Genomic DNA, 22,340 nt, shown 5'->3' with positions numbered 1-22,340 from the left:
CCAGTAAAGATGTTTGTCCTTCGGCTTAAATGGTAACAATAGAGAAACCTGGTAAGCTAAATAATAACTAAATTTGAAATATTGCGAGTACAAAATTGCATCATTCATAATCATATAACTCCGATGACGCTGTTATTTTAGCATGCTGCATTGCTGCTACACTCGGGAGAAAAAGAAAAAAAAATAGCAAAGAGGCTCTATTACGTAATTGGGTTACACGCAAGAGACGCAACGAGTCCCGTTTAAAGGAAAGAATCCTATTTTATACATCTTGGTGTTCTCCCCAGTCTCTTGTTGCCAGTAACCTTCTTTATACAAGCAGAACAGTGTTTATACACCCATCATTCTCAGGGTTATTTGTCACCTGAGCATATTTCCCTGCATTCACCACAAAACAAATGAGACAGAGGGGAGGCTAATATAAAGAACAAACCAAATGCGACATGCACTGATGGGAATTGAAAAAAGAAGGCATTGATAACAATAGTAATAAGTGGTTATAAAATTAGAAGTGCAATCTTACCCCATACAACTTTCCCAGCTAGTGTAACCAGACCCAACTCGCTGACATTCCCCTAAAATTCACCGTAACAAGAGAAACAAACAGGGTAAACCCATTATGTTGACTGCGTTCTTTCATGGATCATAGCTTTTGATAGAAAAGTTACCTCAATGACTGTTCCCTTTGTCATCACGCCAAGAGAGGTATACATTGGACCATTAGGATTTTTCTTTACTCCAATTATCTCAAGATTGAAAGTAAATTTGAGTTCAGGGTGTGTCACGTGAGCTTTGGTGAACCGCAAACCTGTAGGACGGATGAACCGCTCATACTTGGGAGGTTTTCTCGTAAAACCAGGTCCAACAAATGTGGCTTTCGTGACCATTATTTTCCATTGATTGGCTGCAAAAGAGAATCCGGGTGGAGAAATATAAATAATTGGAATTTAACTTGAATCAAATGAATTTCATGCATTCCAGACAGTAATAAGTTCTGTAGAGTTAGGCCAAATAATAAATAAAGAGAAAAATTAAAACAACAATAGCTCTACACCAATCTTCTAGCACTTTAAAATCGTATCTTCTTACAGTCTTACCATAAGCTAAAGACATACAAATGAAATCAAGGATAAATGAATTTTAACAATACACAAATTGTCAATGTCAAGAAGAGATTAATAAGAAGGTGAGTTAAGGAAAACTTACTCTTTCGTTTACCAGATCTGATCACTTTAAACATTTCATCTTCAGTCACAGGCCTCACCTGAAGAAGGGACATAAGTTCCCGTTATAAAGTTTCTCTGTTTACATTTAAGATAGGTGCCCAATTGAAGGATCTTGCACGATAACCACAATGAGCACACGTGCACATATGAGCAAAGGAAATGGCAAAAAACCCGTGGAAGTGCAAAATAGATAAAGTAATGCAAGGATGTTGATTATCAACTCACCTTTGGCAGAGGGACTTCCCACTTTCCAGCTTTCTCTTTCCTCTTTTGCTTAATGGTATTGCTAAGAACCTATATACAGTATAATCTCGGATTTATACACATTATAGGAGATGTTTGCATATAAAACAAGTATTTTTAGATTGTAGGAGCAACATACTTTTGCCCGTGTTGTGTTCTCTTGATCCAGCAAATAAGCAGGAACAGCTCCTTTATGGACATCATCATCCACCTAAATCCTAGTGGACGATTCCTCATGCATGGCCAGTCTGTTTGCATGCAAACATAAGACGATTTTAACCCACTAGTAGCTGTCCAATTTAAGAGTAGTCATCAAGAAGAAAAGATAAGTTATATGTGACTGATCACTGAATAATATGATACATAGTGATTTAACTTTATACAAATAGTATGAGCGATTGAGTAATGAAATAACAGAGAATTGCAATAACTTTCGCGACCATCATGACAAAGATAAGTCCGCTATTCTCCAAATGGTCCATGGCACATCTTTACTAAGGCATCAAAATCTCAATACCCAAAATTTATAAAGAACAACGCATCGTGCTAATACCCTTTGAACAACTAGTATATAGAAATAGTCAAAATCCCATAGTAAACTGGAAATGAAATAAATAAATTCGGAGAAAAATCGAGTGAAAAAGTGAAAAGTAGCAAAAAATAGAAATAAAACAAAGATTAAAACAAAAAAAGTTAAACTCACGTCTTCTTCATCAGAGCCTTTTTTGCATAATGTTTATTCGCGAACATCTTGCCCTTAATACCCAGAGCCTGTTCCATTCAAAATACAACCCCCCAATAAAATGAGAGATCAAGCACTAAAAATTAAGAAAGAAGAGATTGTGGAATTCACAGAACACTATAATTTTTTTGATAAGTCACAGAACACTATAATTAAAAAGAGAAAGAAGGGGAAGTTGACCTTTTGGGCATATTCAGAGCGCTTGTGGACTTCACGAGCCTCCTTCTTGCGCTTGCGCTCGAAGTGGTCGAGGCGGAAGCCATGTCTCTTCCTATGAAGCTCTATGTAATCTCCTTGCGGCTGCCAAAAGAATTAATAGTAACACCAATAAAAACCACAAATCAGCTATAAAAAAAATAATGAGTTTTGCTACACAACCTCCACCACACTTCACATTTTTTTAAATTTTTAATATTTTTTTAAATTTTTTTTGAGTTTATTCTTTTTAAATTATTTTAAATTTTTTATTCATTATTTATATAATAAATATTTAATAAAAAAAATAATAATAAAAATTAAAAATAATGTGGAGTGTGGAGGTTATATAAATAGTAAGAGGTTGAGTAGATTTTTTGAAAAACAATAGATGTAACCATAAAGAGAAAGAGAGAGGACAGGGACCGAACCATAGCAATGAGGAACCTTGAGACTCGGCTAACAGAGAAAGTGCAGAGAAAAATTAAAATCAGAAAAACCCTAATCGGTGGTGAGGGTTTAGAATTAGATTCGAAACTTTGTGAGGGCCAAAATGGGCTTTGTTCGGTGGAGGAGAGACGGGTTGAACTTCGAAGTTGCGGATTGGTCCATACGTACCAACAATTCAGTCGGTTGGTATGAATCTTTGCGCTAACTGGACAAAGGCTGTGTGGGCCGTCATATGAGCTTTATTTCAAGACTTTGTGGTCTCTAGGCCTCTAACATTGGATTAGACCCTATTAAATTATGAAAAATGCTAAGAAACCGTTTTGGTTCCCGTTTAGTCTGTCCACTTGACGTGTAAAGGCCACTTGGCCTTTGCTTTTTCTTTTTTCTTTTTTTTTCTCTCTCTCACTTGTCCCGCGTGCTACCCTTCCTCTCCGTTGGATACCTGTTGTGGAATCGTGTGACGTGGCCGTCACCCTTTATATTATCTTTTTTAAAAAAAAAAAAAAAGAAGAAGAAATTCTCGATTTTTTCATAAACCCATTGAAGCCAAACTCATCTCAGATATTTTGCATCTCAGAACTTGTCTTCATTCATTGGCCAAATGCTCAAATAGCTCATATATTTTAGTTCGGTTGATTACCCATTGGAAGGATCTTTGCTCAGATAGCTCATATATTTTTCTATATCTTTGGCTACCCATCAGAAGGAATCTAAGCTTTTTTGTTTTTATTCCTAGTCTTTAATGGTCCAGAATATGATTTAAACTTTTTGATCTTACGATTGCCACTTCCAGTTGTTCCGTGCGAGGTGAAGTTTTTGTTTATGCACCCAGGTCCAACCACTTCCAAAATATGACTTAAAATTTTTTGTTTTTGCACCCAGGTCCAACCAGTTCTGACTGTGAAACATTCTATAACACAAAAACATCCTCCAGGTCCAACCACTTACAGCTGTTCCGTGCGAGGTGAAGATTGGGATTTGTAGCAGTCTTTCATGCGAGATGTTCTGCGGGGTTCCATTGGTGTGTTCTCTGCTAGGTGAAGAGCCGAGGTGAAGATTGATTTGTCTTCGTGGGGGGTGGAGTCAAATTTCAAAAGTAAATCAAAAGGTGCAAATACACCATTTAATTAATTCTGATGTGGAACCCCAGGTATGCGGGGGGTACCCGTCTCGAGTGATTGTAGGGTTTTTGGGTCGGTATGAATCTTTACGCTAACTGGACAAAGGCTGTGTGGGCCGTCATATGGACTTTATTTCAAGACTTTGTGGGCTCTAGGCCTCTAACATTAGGTTAGACCCTATTAAATTATGGAAAATGCTAGGGATCCCGTTTAGGTTGCCCGCTTGATGTGTAAAAGTCACTTGGCCTTTGCCTTTTTTTTTTTCCTCTCTCTCACTTGCCCCGCGTGAGACCCCTCCCCTCCCCTCACCTAGTTCTCCATCTCCAATCGTCTCCCATCCCCGCCCTTCACCCAGTTCGTCTCTGTTGAAATCTTGGAATTTTATTGAACCTGTTTTTATAACTCTTTGTTGATGTAAGCACTCATGGTTTTCCTCCATTGATGTAAGCACTCGTGGATTTTGTAATTCTTCTCATCATATTGTGGTATTTCCGGGTCATATCAACAAAAATATCCGCAAGAATATCCAGCCTGCAAAATCAACCAGCACATTAGCAAATAAGGTATTATTTACTTTTTAGCAAACAATAGTGAAATAACATACCTCAAAGTTTTGGCAACTGAAAAATCGACGTTCGTCATTATCCTCCGTATGCGCAGTTCGTCGACACGCTTTAATACCACAAAAGTATATTGGGTATTCATTTTGCCAAGAGTTTTTTGAGCGTGTGATATTGCTAGTGTTACTATGTGCTTCAGACATTGTGTCAATATTTACAATTATTATGTCACTACCTCTAAAATGGATGGCCTGAAATGTCATTTTCTCTCATTAATGAAAGCTTGTGACTACTTGTAATAACAAGCGAGAAAGAATAAAGCCATGAATGTAAGCCATGATTCATAGTACCATTACCTAAAAAGAATTTAAAAGGGAATGCTACTTTTTTTAAAAAAAAAAGAAAGAAAAGGGGAATGTTACTGAACAAAGATATCAGGTTGCTTAAGCCAACTAAGTTGGTAGGAAGCATTATATCTTTTGAAACATTGCTCATGGTTACATTAAACCAGTCATTTTTTTTTTCTTTTTGGACTCATGGTTACACTATTTTCATCGACTTTCACAAAGTTTTTTTGTTCTAGTTGCTTTATATGCAAGTTGGAAATCAAAGAAGTATGCACATTCACCTATCCATGTTGAGAAATTATGATTTATGTCTTGATTTGCTTTGCTAGGAGCCTTAGAAACTGCAACTTGCAAGGAGAAATGCATGAGTTGAGCAAAATACCAAAACCTTAATATGTGGACGTGGCGTCGGATCATTAAAACCTTTAATACGCAAAGACAAAACTGTTGTGACATTCTATCGAGCACTTGGTGCTCAGAAAATCACCTCATTAGTCTACAACAAAACTCAACAATGATTCTCACCTACAAACAAATTCCAAAACAAAGTACAATTGTTTCGAAAACAATGACCCCAAAAAATTGTAGATTTACCTTGGAAAAAACCCTTTCCGAGTACTTTGAAGAAGCTAAACTGGGGGAGGGGAGGGGAGACGGTCGAAGATGGAGACGCGGGGCAGGAGAGAACGAACTAGGTGAGGGGAGGGGAGGGGAGGGATCTCAAGCGGGGCAAATGAGAGAGAGCTGGGTGAGGGGAGGGGAGGGCTAGCACGCGGGGCAAGTGAAAAAAAATACAAAAAACATAAGGAGGAAAAAGGCCAAGTGGCCTTTACATGTCAAGCGGAAGCCTAAATGGGAACTCAAAACGGTTCCCTAACATTTTCCTCAAATTATTAATAAGGTCATCAGCTTTGCCCAAGGAACCAACGTGCTGACGGAATACGGCTGCATGTGCAGAGATAATTCGGAGGAAAAACAAAAAGTTTTGTCTGGTTTGAAATCTGTTTCCAGAAATATTTCCCAGATTTTGAGGGAATGCCAAATAGATATTTTTGTTGTTTTTAACAACACGTGAAGAACCATCATAATTGGCTGTATCCTAATTTCTATATATATATAACCCTTCTATATATAAGATTGCCCATTTTTTGAGGGAATGCCAAATAAATAGACTTTTTTGTTGTTTTTTTAACAACAGGACAAGAACGACCCAATAATCATTGGCGATCAAGTTCTAACAGCTTGCATGGTATCTTCATGTAATCCTTCAATAATTCATGAACTCATTTTTTCAGGTCCCAAACATATGATCCCATGCATGATGGTTTGCAGTATTACAACCAACAGGTAGCTAGCGCAGCTGGCATCTCAAGTCATTTAGCCACTGTTCTTCGATTATTAATGTTGTCGTCGGGGCCGGGGGTTCAAACTTCAAAGTCCAAAGAGAGTACTTCTATTACGACTACGAGCAATCTAATTATACATATTAGAGATCGAAGGAGATGGCCTGCTTGGGACTTCGATGTCCTATATATTTATACATGTTTGATGTTTAGGCATGCTGATCTTTCCAACGGATCGTTCAAACTCTATTTTCTTGTTTGTTCTTTGATTATCAACAAGGCCGCCTTGACTGCTAAAATATATGCATGATCGTAATATATAAATCGCATTGCATGCATGCCTTCCTTTAAGCAAACCCAAATTAACTTGTTTGCGCATGTTTTATTTATTTCTAGGATGTATGTGTACGTACGCCGCCCCCCCCCCCCCAAACTTGACAGCCATGTGTAAGTTCTTAGCAGATAGGGAGGGTAAGCATCTTCGTCAAAACGACGTTATGATCTGGATAAGACTTATATATAATCTCCACCTGTCATAATTGACAAAAGAATGGTGGCTCTTTATTGGAGAAGATTCTACCTCCCAACTTCTCATCTTTCATTTTCAACTGGCTATGGGTTGCAGCTAGCTGTCCTTTGTTGTTGGAATTATTCTATCTGAGATCACCCATGCAGACTTTATTATGCGGACCATTCTTTTCCTTTCACCAATATATATACCTAATATGTATAAAATGTTTCATGCATGTCTTTTGCTAAAATTGTTCATAAAATGATCATTAATGCGTGATTGCCTATAGGTTATGTAATTTTAAGGGGTGTGATCACCAAATATGAATAGATCTCTTGGAATGCCACCCTCTTCATGATGATGGTTCTCATGGGGTGATGATTGACAAAGTGTCAAAAGAGACAATATTTTGATTTAGTCAAAAGATTAGGTCACTTGTTAATGGTTGTGTTCTTTACCAACTATTGTATTACTAATGGTTGTAATCCTTGCCAACCAGTGTGATCTCATAGCCTATAAACAAAGATTATTGGTGCACAATGAAAACACTTAATTCCTTCTGTCCATCACTAACTTATGAGATAAATACTCTAACGAGAGTGTCATCATATTATCGAAATTACATTCGATTTTCATACTTTTTGTTCTTCATTTTTCTACAGGCTAGGCATTGGAACAACCCTCAAATAAGTCTGCCTAAAAATTACTGAAACATAATTCAGAAAAATCCCGCCCAATGCAACCCAAACACAGAACAGATATCGTTATCGAATCGCATGAAGGAGGTCAAGCTCTGAGCATATTTTATATTTTGTCAGCTATGTATAATGGCTTATGCACATCCCTTACGCAGCTGGCAACCAATTAAATTGCTACTCTCTCTCATTTTTTTTCCTTCTAATTTCAAAGAACATATGTCTATCTTATTGAACTATATGTCAGAGTTATCAAACCTGCTGTGTTCAGAAAGCTCGCGACTCATGGCCATTACGTAGACTTCACGCTCAGCGCACCGCATAAGCCATGGTATGTAGAAATTCCAAACGTTTTCGATTAGACCGATTCCTCTCAACCACCTGATCACAATAATTAAGGACGACGAAATGTTTGGTTTACGCGAAAATAAGGATACTTTAATTAGCACCGACGCAATACACTCTCGACTTAATTCGTTAAATAATTTCATCTCATCGAATCAAGTGTCTTGGGAAATTCAATAAAAAAAAAACATATAAAAATAAGAAGAAAAATGTAAAGAGAGAAAAAGGGAGCGGCCTCGAAACTTTTGACTCTTTGGACCCAAGTTCCCTCACCCACTTGGGAACAAAAAGCTTAGCATAAGATATGGGACCACAGCTTTGTCTGTGCTTTTATGGCTCAATCAAAAGGCCAGCTTTTGCACCGCCAGAACCTTACCAGATTGCGATATAATACTTTATTTTTAAGAAATTGTTGAGAAAATTAAAGGTGATGAGAATATATACCTGGATCCCACTTTTTGTTGGTACACTAATGATTGGTCAATATATTAGGTCCAATCCATACATATATCTATTATATATAACGAAGAACTTGAAAATTTTGGTTAAAAAGTATTGTTGGACGTCAAATAATTGTTCTGAGAATTGAAAATTACGATTAGTTTAATAAGAATTTCATGGGCTTGGTTGGACGAGGGAATATATGAACTTTCAAAGGCAAGATTGTGGAATACACGGCAACCTCTATGCATACGTCTACTTTTTTCAAACACGCATTAAGAGAAATTGTAATTCTTAAAAGAGGTTTAGGGTTGGTTGTACAAAGATAGGATGAGATGAGATGTAAATATTACAAGAAAAATAGATTTTTGTGACTATTTAATTACGGTGAAAAAATTATTTATGATCAAAACATATTCATTTTAGCTGTAAATAGTCATTTTACTGTAATTAACTGATCACAAATAAACAGTTTTCTTATAGTAAAATTTTATGAATAATAATAAAATAATTTATAAATGATAGTAAAATGATTTGAGTTAAGATATTTTATAAATTTTTTTTAAAAATTATAAAATTAAATAAAATTATTATAAAATTAAAATATAATTACTTTTTCTGTGTATTCTATTCTAAAAAATAATAGTTGTAATTATGAGTGTGCAAGTACTGTATAATTATTTTAAAAAATAAATAAATACGATATTTATATAAAAAAAATTAATTTTTTAATAATAAATTTCACTCTTTTTAAAATAATTAAAGGATATTTATACATCACGTAACTTAGGACAAGTTTGGGATGAGATGAGAATTTTATGTTTTGTTTTGAAGTTTAAAATATTATATTTTAATATTATTATTATTTTAGAATTTGAAAAATGTGTATTGAAATTTAAAAAAATTAAATTGTTTATTATATTTTATATAAAAATTTAAAAAATATGTAATAATAAAATGAGATGAAATAAGAATTTTATATTTTATTTTAATTACCAAACATGCCCTTGTTCTTCTATCATTATTCTCGGCGTCCAAGACTCCAAAGTACTATTTCGGTTGTTGCCTTCGGAAAAGTAAAGCCAAGCAGAACTCTCCTTGAAAAGGCATTTGACCGCACAAAACTCGGATTTGACTATAAACAGCAATCGAATACTCTTGCTGAAAAGACTGTGTTTGGATATTGAAGTGAATTGAGTTGAATTGAGATGAGATGATAAAATATTATTAAAATATTATTTTTTAATATTATTATTATTTTAAGATTTAAAAAAATTAAATTATTTATTATATTTTATATTGAGATTTGAAAAAATTATAATAATAAATTGAGATAAGTTGAGATGAGTTTAGAATCCAAACTCACTTGTGCACATGCAATGACTTGACCCAATTTCCCACCGACAGATAAATTATTTAGTATCTTATGATCATATTAAAAAGATAATAGATATCCTTAATCTATTATTTTTTAGTTATTGTTGAAAATTTAGTATGAAATAAGAGATCATAAAAATATTTATAAAAAAAAAATCTGACCATATTTATTACATACTGAGACTATATATTACTTCTTTTTTTTCCTAATCAAGCTTGCTTATCATAAAATAAAAATATTACAAACTGCTAGAGAGAAAGTCATTTCCACTGTCAATATATAAAATATAAGTAGGTAAATTATAACCGATATGTGGCCAAAAACAAAGTTGGTCGTTGACCATTGTGTCACTGAGTGCGTTTATTGATTTTGAAATCCATCAATTTGTTTAACTCTCCAGCTTTTTTGATTTCCTGTATTCTAGCAATGTCAATGATAAATCTTATTTCTTACGCTGGATTTTCACTTTGGATTGCCGAGATTACGAGTTGTGAGTTGCCTTCTATGATTGTAAAATCTTTTTGTAAGTGTTCTGCCATTTTGGTTGCGAGAAGAGCTACGCAGGCTTCTACCAAAACTGAGACTATATATTAATGTTGAGCTTAAGCCGAAGTTGTAGTTGCATACCCAAACTCTCTCATTTCAAACCCATGCAGTCGGAAACAAATCTTCAATGCTTTTAATTAATCTAGCTAGTCGCTGAGGTTCGGGTAGTTGATTGCTTGACGTATCAAGAGTTTTCCCCATTCTCTTAAATATTTCATGATCTTTAGAGTACTAATTGAGATATCAAACAAAAATTATTTAAGAAGATAAGAGTTGCCGATAGATTGGATTAATTTCAATTGGTACAAATAATAAAGAAGATTTCCAACGAAAAAGAAGATTTCACACATCATTTAAGCATGTGATCAGAGACACTTTTTTTTTGAGTAAGATTAGCATAGGTAAATTGCAAAAGATGAAGGTTTTTAGAAATTGAAGGAATTTGAGTTAAGGGTGGACTAGCACCGTTAATCCTATTTAAAAATATCTATCTCTTTTTGGATTCAAAGATTAATTGAGATAGTTTTAGATAAATTGAATAAAATATTATCATTATTTTGAAATTTGAAAAAATTAAATTATTTATTATATTTTATATCAGAATTTGAGAAAGTTATACTGATGAGATGAGATGAGTTTCAAATACAGGCTGAAATGTTCAAATCACAATTTAATAAATTAATTTGAAAGAATTTTCTCCTACCCAATTCACAACCAAAAAAAAAACTTTATTGTACGAGTAATAATAAGCTACCAAAAGTGGACAAAAAATATATCTAGTTGTTACTCATTATTTAGTAGTCAAAATCTTTCTAAATAGTCTCACTCATTAAAATACTCTTGTCGGTTTCGTTTGTTGTCACAATTTTTTTCAATTCATTCCATTTAATCATTACAATTTTTCTAAATATTTACACAAAATAAAATAAATAATTTAATTTTTTCAAATCTCAAATTAAAAATAATATTAAAAAAATATATTATAACAATATTTTATTTTATTTTTAATTTTAATCTTAACTATTCTCATCTCATCTATAAAAACAAACGAGGCCTTAGAGTCTCACTATAAACCCTCGTCTTATTATTAAATATAATATCATTAAAAAATGTGATTACTTGAAATATTTAGAATGCATCACACAAGTGTGATTTAGATGATAAGATTTTAAATGAAAAATAATATTTATTTTAATAAAATACTATATTATAGTGAGAATGATACTTGTATTAGATAAAAATTGTATAGAAGTAAATTTATAAATTGATATGATTTGATATAATGAAATATTTAAACTATAAAGAGATTTCATAAAAATAAATTAATAAACTAACGTGATTTAATATAATACGTTAGATTGTAAAATAAATATAATTTTAAAATATATAAATTTTGCACATTCTCTTAAAACAATAGTTAAATCTGAAACATTTTAAAATCAAAATCTTGCTAGGTACAAGGGTCAAAGTTCAACCTACGTATCAATATTTACGTAGTTTTTTTTATTGAAAAGAAAAATTTTGAGAGAATAAAATGTTCTTTATCTCATAAAAATTATTTTTATTTTTAATTTGTACCGTTTTATCAAATAGATGTCTTATATATCAATATCGATGTGTTGTTTGATACGCGAACTCACTTACAAAATAATTTTTTCTTAAAATTATATCCAGCATGACTAAGGTCAGATACGTAATCTCATGTATAGTGAACACGTAGAGATGGGGAGTGCCGGTTAAGGTGCCGTAATGCTAGAGCCACGATCCGTTACTTTGAATGATTTCAACCGCAATTTTCGCATGATCGGTGGTCACGTTCCCTGTTCTATTCTCAATTTACAACACGTCCATTGAGGTTCATCACCTTTTGACTTCTTATCATTTTATTTATTATTTTGTAGTCGTAATTTAATTTTTTAACATATATTTACAGCACTACCACTAAGGGTCATCACGTTCTTTTCATTTTGTTTTTTTAATAATTTTATTATTCTGTATATTGGGTTTTTTTTTTTTATATATTTCTCTTTAGACAGACAAATGAAATTTACCTTTATCATGATCAATTTTGTTGGCGTGACATTGGTAGAGATGAATGAATTTTGTTGCATGAGATGTTGATGTGTGATGTGGAGAGGGATTTGTATTAAGAGAAATGATACTTGCAGTCGTGAGTGTGCAGGCATCGTGTAGTCGCTTTAAAAAAAATAAATAAATATGGGACTCACATGAAAAAAATTAATTTTTTAATAGTAGACCATACTCTTTTTTAAAGCGACTGCACGATATTTACGTATTTCACGACTGTATGTAGAATTACTCTTATATTAATTCACGTTATGAATTGTCATGTCTGAATTTGAAATCGTGTATTTAATTGTCATGTTTATGGCATGCTGGCATTACATTATGGAAAAAGATTAACTCACAATATTTTGTACAATACATTATATGGCAATGTGTTAAATGATGGATATTTTTATAAAACATCTTATAAAAATAATATAATTTTATAAAAATACTCTTTATTTAACACATTATTGTATAATATATTGTATAAAATGTTGTGTATATATCATTACTCTTACATTATTATTTACTTTTGTCAGTACTAAACTTCTGCCATTGGCAAGGATATTTTGTACTGAGTTTGGTAATTTTTTTGAACAAAATGTTAACATGCTTTTGGTTTGGATTGGGATATGAATTCAACTAATCTCATTATTATTTATTATTATTTATAAATTTTATTAATATTTACAAATCATCTCATCTTTTAATCTAAACAAAATTAATTGACGTCGATATATCTCCTTAGATCGTCGGATCAAAACCTTGGAAGATGTGAGCGTGAGATCCTAGCACTACCTATATATTTGGTGTGTGACTTTTAATTGGTAACATTTCCAAAGATTTGATTCCTATTATTTTCAATCTTTTGGCGAGGTTAAAAATATTTGAGTAATGATATAAGTACTTTTTTTTTATAATCTTTATATAATCGTATATTAAAATGAAAGTATTTATTTAAAATGATGTTATTTTTATAAATTATTGTATAAAAATATTCCTAATTTAAAATATTATTGTATAAAAAGTTATAAAAAATTATTATCTATCTATTATTTTCCCTTTCCAAATATATGTACGGAGGACTTGAAAAAACTCATCAAACATTTTAAAATTTGATTATTACCTAAAAAATAAGAGCAAGAGACGAGTAATGATATTTTTACCGCTCTTTTAAAATTATTTTATAATTTATTTTTAAATAATTATTAAAATCATATCATTTCATTAAAAATAAATTTTAATATTATAAAACTACACTCTATTCTATATAAAATTATAAAATAATTATAAAGTTATTATTTTTCTAATGAGAGTGTTCATTGGTCCCACCATAAAATTTGGGCTTAGTCAATTTTATTATTCTATATTGTATTTGTTAATTACGAAAAAAAAAAAGCAGAGAGAGATGCGTGGAAATTAGGCTCACTTGGTGTTGCCGAGAGAATGGGAACAGCAGCAGCTTCCGTCAGGTCAGGTCAGGTCAGGTCTGACAAAAATGTATCAGTCCATATATATATATATATATATATGTATCAGCTTTGCTACACAACCTCTACCACACTCCACATTTTTTTAAATTTTTTTAAATTTTTTAAATTATTTTTAAATTTTTTTTTAAGGTTGTGTTTGGATGTTGAAGTGAGTTGAGTTGAGATGATAAAATATTGGTAGAATATTATTTTTTAATATTATTATTATTTTGAAATTTGAAAAAATTGAATTGTTTATTATATTTTGTATTGGGATTTGAAAAAGTTGTAATGATGAGTTGAGATGAGTTAAGAGTAGTTAAGGAACCAAACGAAGCCTAAGTTTATTCTTTTTAAATTATTTTAAATTTTTTATTCATTATTTATATAATAAATATTTAATAAAAGAAAAAAATAATAAAAATTAAAAATAATGTGGAGTGTGAAGATTGTATGAATAGTAGGAGGTTGAGTAGATTTTTTGTATATCTATAAAGTCAATTTTTGACTAAATAATTAATATATCATTAAAACTAATCCAAATCATATTAATCTAAACAAATCAACGCACTTTAAAAAACAGTAATCATTCTGTCACTCACCACCTTGCTTGAATGCCACCAGTACTCAGAGAGAGAGAGAGAGAAGCGAAGGAAAGTGTGGTGCGTGGCAGTGACAAACCACTATTTCGAAACGTAAACCACTGCATTCCCAAACAGGTACGGACGAAACACCGGACTTTTTCTCCTATTCCCGTTAATTACACCGAATTTATCCACGAAATTTTTCTTCCACTTGTTGCAAAATTTTTCTTCAAAGATCCGCCTATATTTTTCTTTAGCGGATTCATCAAGCTTGAATTTTTTTGTTGTTGTTTTAATTTTGATGTTTTTCTTTGGTTTAGTCCTGCGTGTGAGGTTTACTTCTCCCCACCACCCTCCGTATGCTCCAAGTAATTTGAATTCTGTGTTTTGCAAGATTCTTCATACGGTTATCCTGGAAAACCGCCATTCGTGGTTCAAATGAAGCTTCTTTTTTACGATTTGGGGTTTCAATATTTGCGATGAAGAAGCATGGTGTGCTATCACTGATCTACCATGGAACCCCATCATAAAAAGCTTGTCTTTCTACTTCTTCTCTCACTTCTCGTGGTGGTTTTCGGTGCCACTGACCCCAATGACCTTGCGATTATCAACCAGTTCAAGAAAGGGTTGGAAAACCCAGAGCTCCTGCAGTGGCCCGAGAACGGTGCTGACCCTTGCGGGTCTAAGTGGAAACACTTGTTCTGTAAAGGAGACAGGGTCGCCCAGATTCAGGTCCAAAACCTGGGTCTCCGTGGCCCTCTCCCTCAGAATCTCAACAAGCTCTCCATGCTTACAGACCTTGGCCTCCAGAAAAACAACTTCACCGGAGCTTTACCATCGTTCAGCGGCTTGTCCAATCTGCGCAATGCTTACTTGGACAACAACCGTTTCGATACCATTCCTGGCGATTTCTTCGATGGCCTTGTGAGTTTGGAGGTCTTGGCATTGGATTACATCAATTTGAATGCCAGTACTGGGTGGATGTTCCCTACTCAGTTGCAGGACTCGCCCCAGTTGAGAAATCTGTCTTGTATTAGTTGCAATTTGGTGGGACCGTTGCCAAGCTTTCTGGGAATGTTTTCTTCTCTGTCAAACTTGAAACTTTCTGTGAACTATTTGTCCGGTCAAATTCCGGAGAGTTTTAGTGGTTCGGCTTTGCAGATGCTATGGTTAAATGACCAGCGCGGAGGCGGATTGACAGGCCCAATCGACATGGTGACAACGATGACCTCTCTTAGAAGTCTCTGGCTTCATGGTAATCAGTTCACAGGGGAGATTCCAGATAGCATCGGGAATTTGACTTTGCTCACGGATCTGAATCTGAACGGTAACCGACTTGTTGGCTTAATTCCTGATAGCTTAGCTAATATGCCATTGGTTAACTTAGATTTGAGCAATAACAAGTTGATGGGTCCAATACCAAAATTCAAAGCCACCAAGCTCTCTTTTAGTTCTAATGCATTTTGTCAATCAACTCCTGGGGTTCTTTGTGCACCGGATGTTATGGCACTTATAGAGTTTCTCAAGTGGGTGAATTACCCTTCAATTCTTGTTTCTTCATGGACTGGTAATCAGCCTTGTGAAGGGCAATGGTCGGGACTGAGTTGTAATCCCAGCAATGAGATTTCTATCATAAACATGCCCAAGTTTAATCTCAATGGATCCTTGAGTCCCGTGGTTGTAAAACTAAGTTTTCTTACTCAAATTAGACTTCAGAATAATAATTTGAGTGGTCAGATTCCCCAAAACTGGACTAGCTTGAAGTATTTGACAACTCTGGACCTAAGTGGGAACAATATTTCCCCTCCATTGCCAAAATTCAGTGGTACTGTGAACCTCATCATTGTTGGTAACCCTCTATTGAATGATAATCAGTCGCAGGAAACCCCCCCTGCTGGAAACAGTCCACCAGAAAACGGCCCATCATCTGGTAGTTCGCAGTCCCCATCGAAAAACCCCTCTTCCCCAACAGCAGGCTCAAATTCTAATGGTGACGATACGTCTGGCAAACCAAAAAGTTCCAAGAGATCCATTTTGGTTTCAGTCTTGGCACCTGTTGCGATAGTTGCTCTTCTGATCGTACCTCTATCTGTCTATTATTGTAAGAAGAGAAAAGACGTGGCCCCAACTCCTAGTTCTGTTGTAATTCACCCGAGAGATCCATCTGATTCAGATAACACAGTCAAGATTGTTGTTGCCAACAACACAAAGGGTAGCACTTCTGCCCTGACAGGGAGTGGTTCTGGAAGAAGAAACAGTAGTGGAATGGGCGAGTCTCATGTCATTGAAGCTGGAAATCTAATCATATCAGTTCAAGTTCTTCGAAATGTGACAAATAATTTTGCCCCCGAGAATGAACTTGGTCGTGGTGGCTTTGGGGTAGTTTATAAGGGAGAATTGGATGATGGTACAAAAATAGCAGTGAAAAGAATGGAGGCTGGCATCATTACTAGCAAAGCGTTGGATGAATTCCAGTCTGAAATTGCCGTGCTTTCGAAGGTCCGGCACCGTCATTTGGTATCTCTTTTGGGTTATTCCATTGAAGGCAGCGAGAGAATTCTTGTTTATGAGTATATGCCTCAAGGGGCTCTCAGTAAGCATCTATTCCACTGGAAGAGCGTAAAGTTAGAGCCTCTTTCTTGGAAGAGGAGGCTAAATATTGCCTTGGATGTTGCCAGGGGAATGGAGTATCTTCACAGTATGGCTCACCAGAGCTTCATACACAGAGATCTTAAATCTTCAAATATCTTACTTGGGGATGATTTAAGAGCAAAAATTTCAGATTTTGGATTGGTGAAGCTTGCTCCTGATGGTGAGAAATCCGTGGTAACCAGGCTTGCTGGGACTTTTGGATACTTAGCACCAGAATATGCCGGTAACCTTCAAACTAATTGCTTTTCAATTTGTTGCATTGAAAATTGATATGAATAAGAGGGCAGTGATCTTCTTTGTTTAGTACTTAATACCTGAAGGAATACGTGTTTATAGAAGCTATTTTAGCTCACTTAGGAATATATAACAAATTTCAACTTGGAACTTTATACCCTAAATATGGACATAGCTGACCCCCATTGGTGGATCAAGAGGGCTACATTTCATTGAGCTTATGGCACTAATAAGAAAACTTCTTGCAAAAATCAATTTGGATCCGATAGATAATGAGGATATTCCATATGCTTTAAGTATACAAAATGGAATTTGAAAGTTATTTCCAAAAATCACATTACTTTCAAACTGTTGTGTCCATTTGTTTCGATCTTGATCATTTATAAATTGATTGGCAATTTGTGCAAGTTTCTAAAGGGATTTTGAAATGTTAGGTTTTCCTTTCAATTTTGAGTGGGAGCGAAATTTTGGTGCCCAAACCAGAAATGAAATATTGGTAAACGAATTAGAGCCCTTCCAACTGAGGTAAAAAACATCTCTTGCACAAGAAGTCACCTACCTAAGTAGTCAACTCAATTGCAGATGATTGGAAATGTACAGATGCATATTTACTTATCTCTTGTATAAGTAGGAATGACCATGCAATTTCATTGTCTATTATCCCAAAATTAGTGCATGCACATGTCTTACTAACTCCAACTGCGATCATTTGATTGGTCCAGTGACGGGAAAAATTACAACCAAAGTTGATGTCTTCAGTTTTGGGATCGTGCTAATGGAGCTATTGACCGGGTTGATGGCACTTGATGAGGACAGGCCCGAGGAGAGCCAGTACTTAGCTGCGTGGTTCTGGCGCATAAAATCAGATAAGGAGACACTGATGGCAGCCATTGACCCAGCCCTAGATGTAAAAGAAGAAACATTTGAGAGCATCTCCATAATTGCTGAATTAGCTGGGCACTGCACTGCTAGAGAACCCCTCCAAAGGCCAGATATGGGCCATGCCGTGAATGTGTTGGCCCCACTTGTGGAAAAATGGAAACCATTCGATGATGACACTGAGGAATATTCTGGAATTGATTACAGTCTTCCTCTTAATCAGATGGTGAAGGGCTGGCAGGAAGGAAAGGACTTGAGTTATATGGCTCTAGAAGACAGCAAAGACAGTATCCCAGCAAGACCTACTGGATTTGCCGAGTCTTTCACTTCTGCTGATGGACGGTAAAAGAGGTTCTTTTTTCTAAGGTGTAGGTAGCATATTATCTTTTTTTCAGAGGCAATACGTTCAAGTGCCGGCGTTGGACTTGTGGCCAATAAAAATGGAGATTTCAGGTGCCTGAGATCTCAAGTTTAGGCTTTGAATTTTCAACTGTGAATTTTTACTTTTTATTGTTGATGTAGATAGAGAGGAACAATGATTGTGAAATGTTGAACTGTTAATTATATATTGATTTCTACTTTCTAAGATTTGATATGTTAGATGCATAGAAGTGTTGCTGTTCTATTGGACAAGATGAAATTCTCCATTTGTGGGCATTGCTACATGCTTGCTTATGTCACAAAAGCGTCTGAAATTCTCGTTTGAATTCCAATCCTTGGAGTTGGGTGCATGAAAATCAGTTCTTCACCCTTGATAGGTACAAATTCCATACAAGTATCCTATCACGTGCGTCTTTTTCGGCTATGGATGCTGAAAGAAATGTCATGTACATATATATATTTGAATATATCAATTTCGGAGTGAGCCGGAAACTTAGCTGCTGAGTTGTTTAGGTTCGAAACACACATAAAGAAATGCGTCAAGATTTGTCTGGTAAAAGTGAAGCTTCCTAGTGTGTCCTTTCAAACACTGACCAACACCCATTAACACACCAGGGACTAAGTAATTTGGCAGGGTAGTAATTTGGCTGGTCCAATTAACTAGCAATGCCAATAACATTCATAAATGGAATGAGATGAGCCTCACCTGCATGTACAGCACAGAGAGAGAGAGCCAGGGGAGCAAAATACAGAGGTAGGCCCAAATCCCATAAATGGCCATGCCATTATGAGCCACTCAAACTGGAACCATTTGAGTGAAAAGGGTGATGAAAACCGAAAAGCAATAGAACCTGACCCCACATATTTCAGGGTTCACGAGTCGCAACAATTGTAATCTTTTTGGTTATCCTCTCTTAATCAATTATCTCATCGTTTTTGCTGAATTTGTGCTTCCCACGTAGTCACATTAATTATCTCATCGTTTTTGCTGAATTTGTGCTTCCCACGTAGTCACATTAATTATCTCATCGTTTTTGCTGAATCTGTCCTACTGGCTGGGGAGATTTCTCTCTCCGCACGCGATTATCTATCTGACTGCTGCATCATGCATGCATGCATGCCTGCCTGCCGACTCACAAGTCACATACCTGTTCTTTCTTTTATTTATTTGACTAAAGACGAAAAATTCAACCCACCACTATACGCCAAACGCCATCTTCAAATCTGGTAGCTTAAAAAACACTCACACACATCTTAATCAACCATTTGTTCGAAAGACTACTCGAGTGAAAGCAACCTTCCATTTATTAACGCTCCATTTAATTCATTCTCCTTCTTTTTTTTCATTTTCTGACTAATTTTAGTTTTACAAAAGGATTTCTAAAATTTAATGGTGTTATAAAGTAAAATGGAAGATTTTTTTACCAGATTTATTATTATTATTATATAAAGCGAATATATATATTTCATACTAGATTTTGAATTTCATAATAAAAATAAGCATTTGAACTTTGAAGAGAGTACTTAGCGTGCATCAGAGATTACAACCTAGTTTTAATGTAAAGTAGAAAACAAGATCATCGCAAATTAAGCACTTGTAACATATATATGTATGTATATATGAGCTGTTATACAGTAAAAATATGGATAACTATGCTCGTGCGTAGGAGATATCATGTTGTGTAAAAGAAGAAAAATTATATTCATAATTTTTACACTACACATTACACATGATTTTTTAATTTTTAATTTTTTTTTTTACTTATCAAATATGTGGTGTATGGATGATGAGTAGAATAACTCAATTAATTTTTTTTTTTTTTTGAAATAAATCTCATTGTATTCATAATAATAACTCAATTAATTTAGAAGAATAAAACTAAAAAAAAAAAAAATGTGGTGTAATGAGTAGCAAGGCTAATATAATAAATCATGTATTTTCTATCCTTTGTTTTCCTCACTCGAAGCATGGGATTACTGCCACTAGTACTTTCAGAAGTACCACTCTTTGTTTTTCTTTTTTATTTTTGGCACAAAAAAGAACTTCTCTTACTTACGTTATCTATTGGATTTGTGGAACTTGGTTTTGTTGGTATGATGACCTGATTTGATGACCCGAATTGATAAGGATGTATTATGATTCTTCGGCATATTTTAAAGGATGTTTGGGCCATGGAGCGCATGCTTGGGCCGATAGGCAACACCCTCGAAAACATTTTATGGCACTGTTTACAGTCAAAAAAAGCGTCAGGCAAAAGTTCACATAATAGGTGCCTCGAACGAGACTCAACCAGACAGTTCGTTCAAGTCTTGCTTGATAAGTAGCTCAAGTAAGCATCAGACAAAGATCTCGCTCGACAATCTGCTCGAACGAATAATGAAGAAAAGCGAAATTAGGATTTCCGTCATATGACACTATAAATATATACTTAATGAACAATTTAGTACGCCCTGAGTGTTATGAACAGTGAGATTTCGCTCTGAAGTATATTTTGTGACTTTTCAGCATAATAAGATCCTCTGCAATTATGTGGATGTATGCACGTTGCCAAATCACGTTAATTTTGTGTCATATAATTGATGAGAAAACCTTCCAACCGGATGGGTTTAAAACTCATTTTCATACCAACCAATGGAATCGCGACACGTAGGCATCGCAATAACATTTCTCCTGCACCCACAATACTAAATCTGCACTCATTATTTCCTTTCTCTCCCACTCTGCCTTTTGTTCTCTCCCTCTCCCTTCCTGCACCAAACCTGCACTCTCATCTATTTCCTTTTTTTTCTCTCATGGTTGCATGATCACGAATTGATGCCAACCGACACCAAAACTAATCATCTTGCCCGAACCTCAGGCCCTACTCACTACTCATTCCCAAACTTCGTTTTAACCAGACATTTACCCAAAAGTATTGTCTTGATTACATAGTCAACCCCAAAGTTCTCATCTTGACGTTGCTTCTGAGCATATTCCATAAATTAAAGACCTTTAATTGTTATAGTTTCTCATGAAAGTTATTATTTCAAATTTTCTTCAATTTATCCACCAAAACTGAGGAAACCCATACCGTTTTGTTTTTGGCAAGGAGCATCACCATACACACATTGACACACCTTTGGATTCTCTGTGTATTATTCAACTTTTCCTAAATGGGTCTTTGGCCAAACTTACTTTTGATCGAAACAGGTTCATTCTTTTTTATCAGTGCCGCCACATCTTGCTCCAATGGAGAGTGCAGGGTTCGCATTTTCCTTAATTTTTATGCTACAATTAAGTGCAGGTTTGGTGTAGGATGAGTGCTGGTTTGGTGCTGGAATAGAGAGGGAGAGAAAGGAAATAGATAGAGTACAGTTTTGGTGTTGACGGGCATAGGAGAAATGTGTTTGAGATGCTTACGTATCGCGATTTTATTGGTTGGTACGAAAATAGGTTTTAAATCCATCCGACTGTAAACTTTTCTCATAATTGATCTACTTGTATTTACTTTCACTTATTTGTTATCACTGTATTTTCACAACAGTATCGGGTGGGCAAAAGCCGCAAAACGATCCATCTCTTAGCGTTGTGACAGTGATAGCTTTATTATGCTACACCGTTCGATAAATAACCACATGAATAGTGTCCAAAAACTAGACCCTAACCACGCAGCCCAAGATCCACAAACATTTTTATCATAAAGTTTTGTTTCCCATCTCCTTGCGTCTTACGCTACATCGTTCGATAAATCCTCTCCTACTAGTATGCCTCTCAAATCCAGCTAAGTTTGGATCCTAAAAATATTTCAGCTATTTTTAGAATACTCTATTATTATTCATTATTTTATTATTAATTTTCACATATTTTTTACTTAGAGATCGTTTAATTACACAAAATCAAACTATTTCATCTCATCTTATATAATCATTACAATTTTTTCATCTC

The 22,340-nt window shown here is 34.6% G+C and overlaps 1 protein-coding gene and 1 pseudogene across 3 annotated transcripts; one reads left to right on the top strand and one right to left on the bottom strand.

The window, feature by feature from the left end:
• Positions 1-88: 88 nt before the first annotated feature.
• LOC108982854 lies at positions 89-3,170 on the bottom strand (annotated as a pseudogene).
• An 11,118-nt stretch (positions 3,171-14,288) lies between these two features.
• Positions 14,289-18,622, top strand: LOC108982174 (receptor protein kinase TMK1-like). 3 transcript variants are annotated; one of them, XM_018953469.2, is made up of 4 exons: positions 14,289-14,404; positions 14,664-17,144; positions 17,590-17,680; positions 17,878-18,012. In XM_018953469.2, the coding sequence occupies exons 2-4, from the start codon at positions 14,783-14,785 to the stop codon at positions 17,903-17,905; spliced, it is 2,481 nt and encodes an 826-aa protein (XP_018809014.1). In that variant the 5' UTR covers positions 14,289-14,404; positions 14,664-14,782; the 3' UTR covers positions 17,906-18,012. The 3 variants fall into 3 exon arrangements, with proteins under 3 accessions (XP_018809014.1, XP_018809011.1, XP_018809013.1); XM_018953466.2 differs by lacking the exon at positions 17,590-17,680 and having other exon boundaries at positions 17,878-18,622; XM_018953468.2 differs by lacking the exon at positions 17,590-17,680 and having other exon boundaries at positions 14,590-17,144; positions 17,878-18,622.
• Positions 18,623-22,340: the final 3,718 nt, after the last annotated feature.

This window comes from Juglans regia, chromosome 3 (assembly GCF_001411555.2).
Source record: "Juglans regia cultivar Chandler chromosome 3, Walnut 2.0, whole genome shotgun sequence".
In the NCBI taxonomy this organism is placed as follows: domain Eukaryota; kingdom Viridiplantae; phylum Streptophyta; class Magnoliopsida; order Fagales; family Juglandaceae; genus Juglans; species Juglans regia.
Note: the sequence above shows the minus strand (reverse complement) of the source record. Positions and strands in the feature narration are given on the sequence as shown.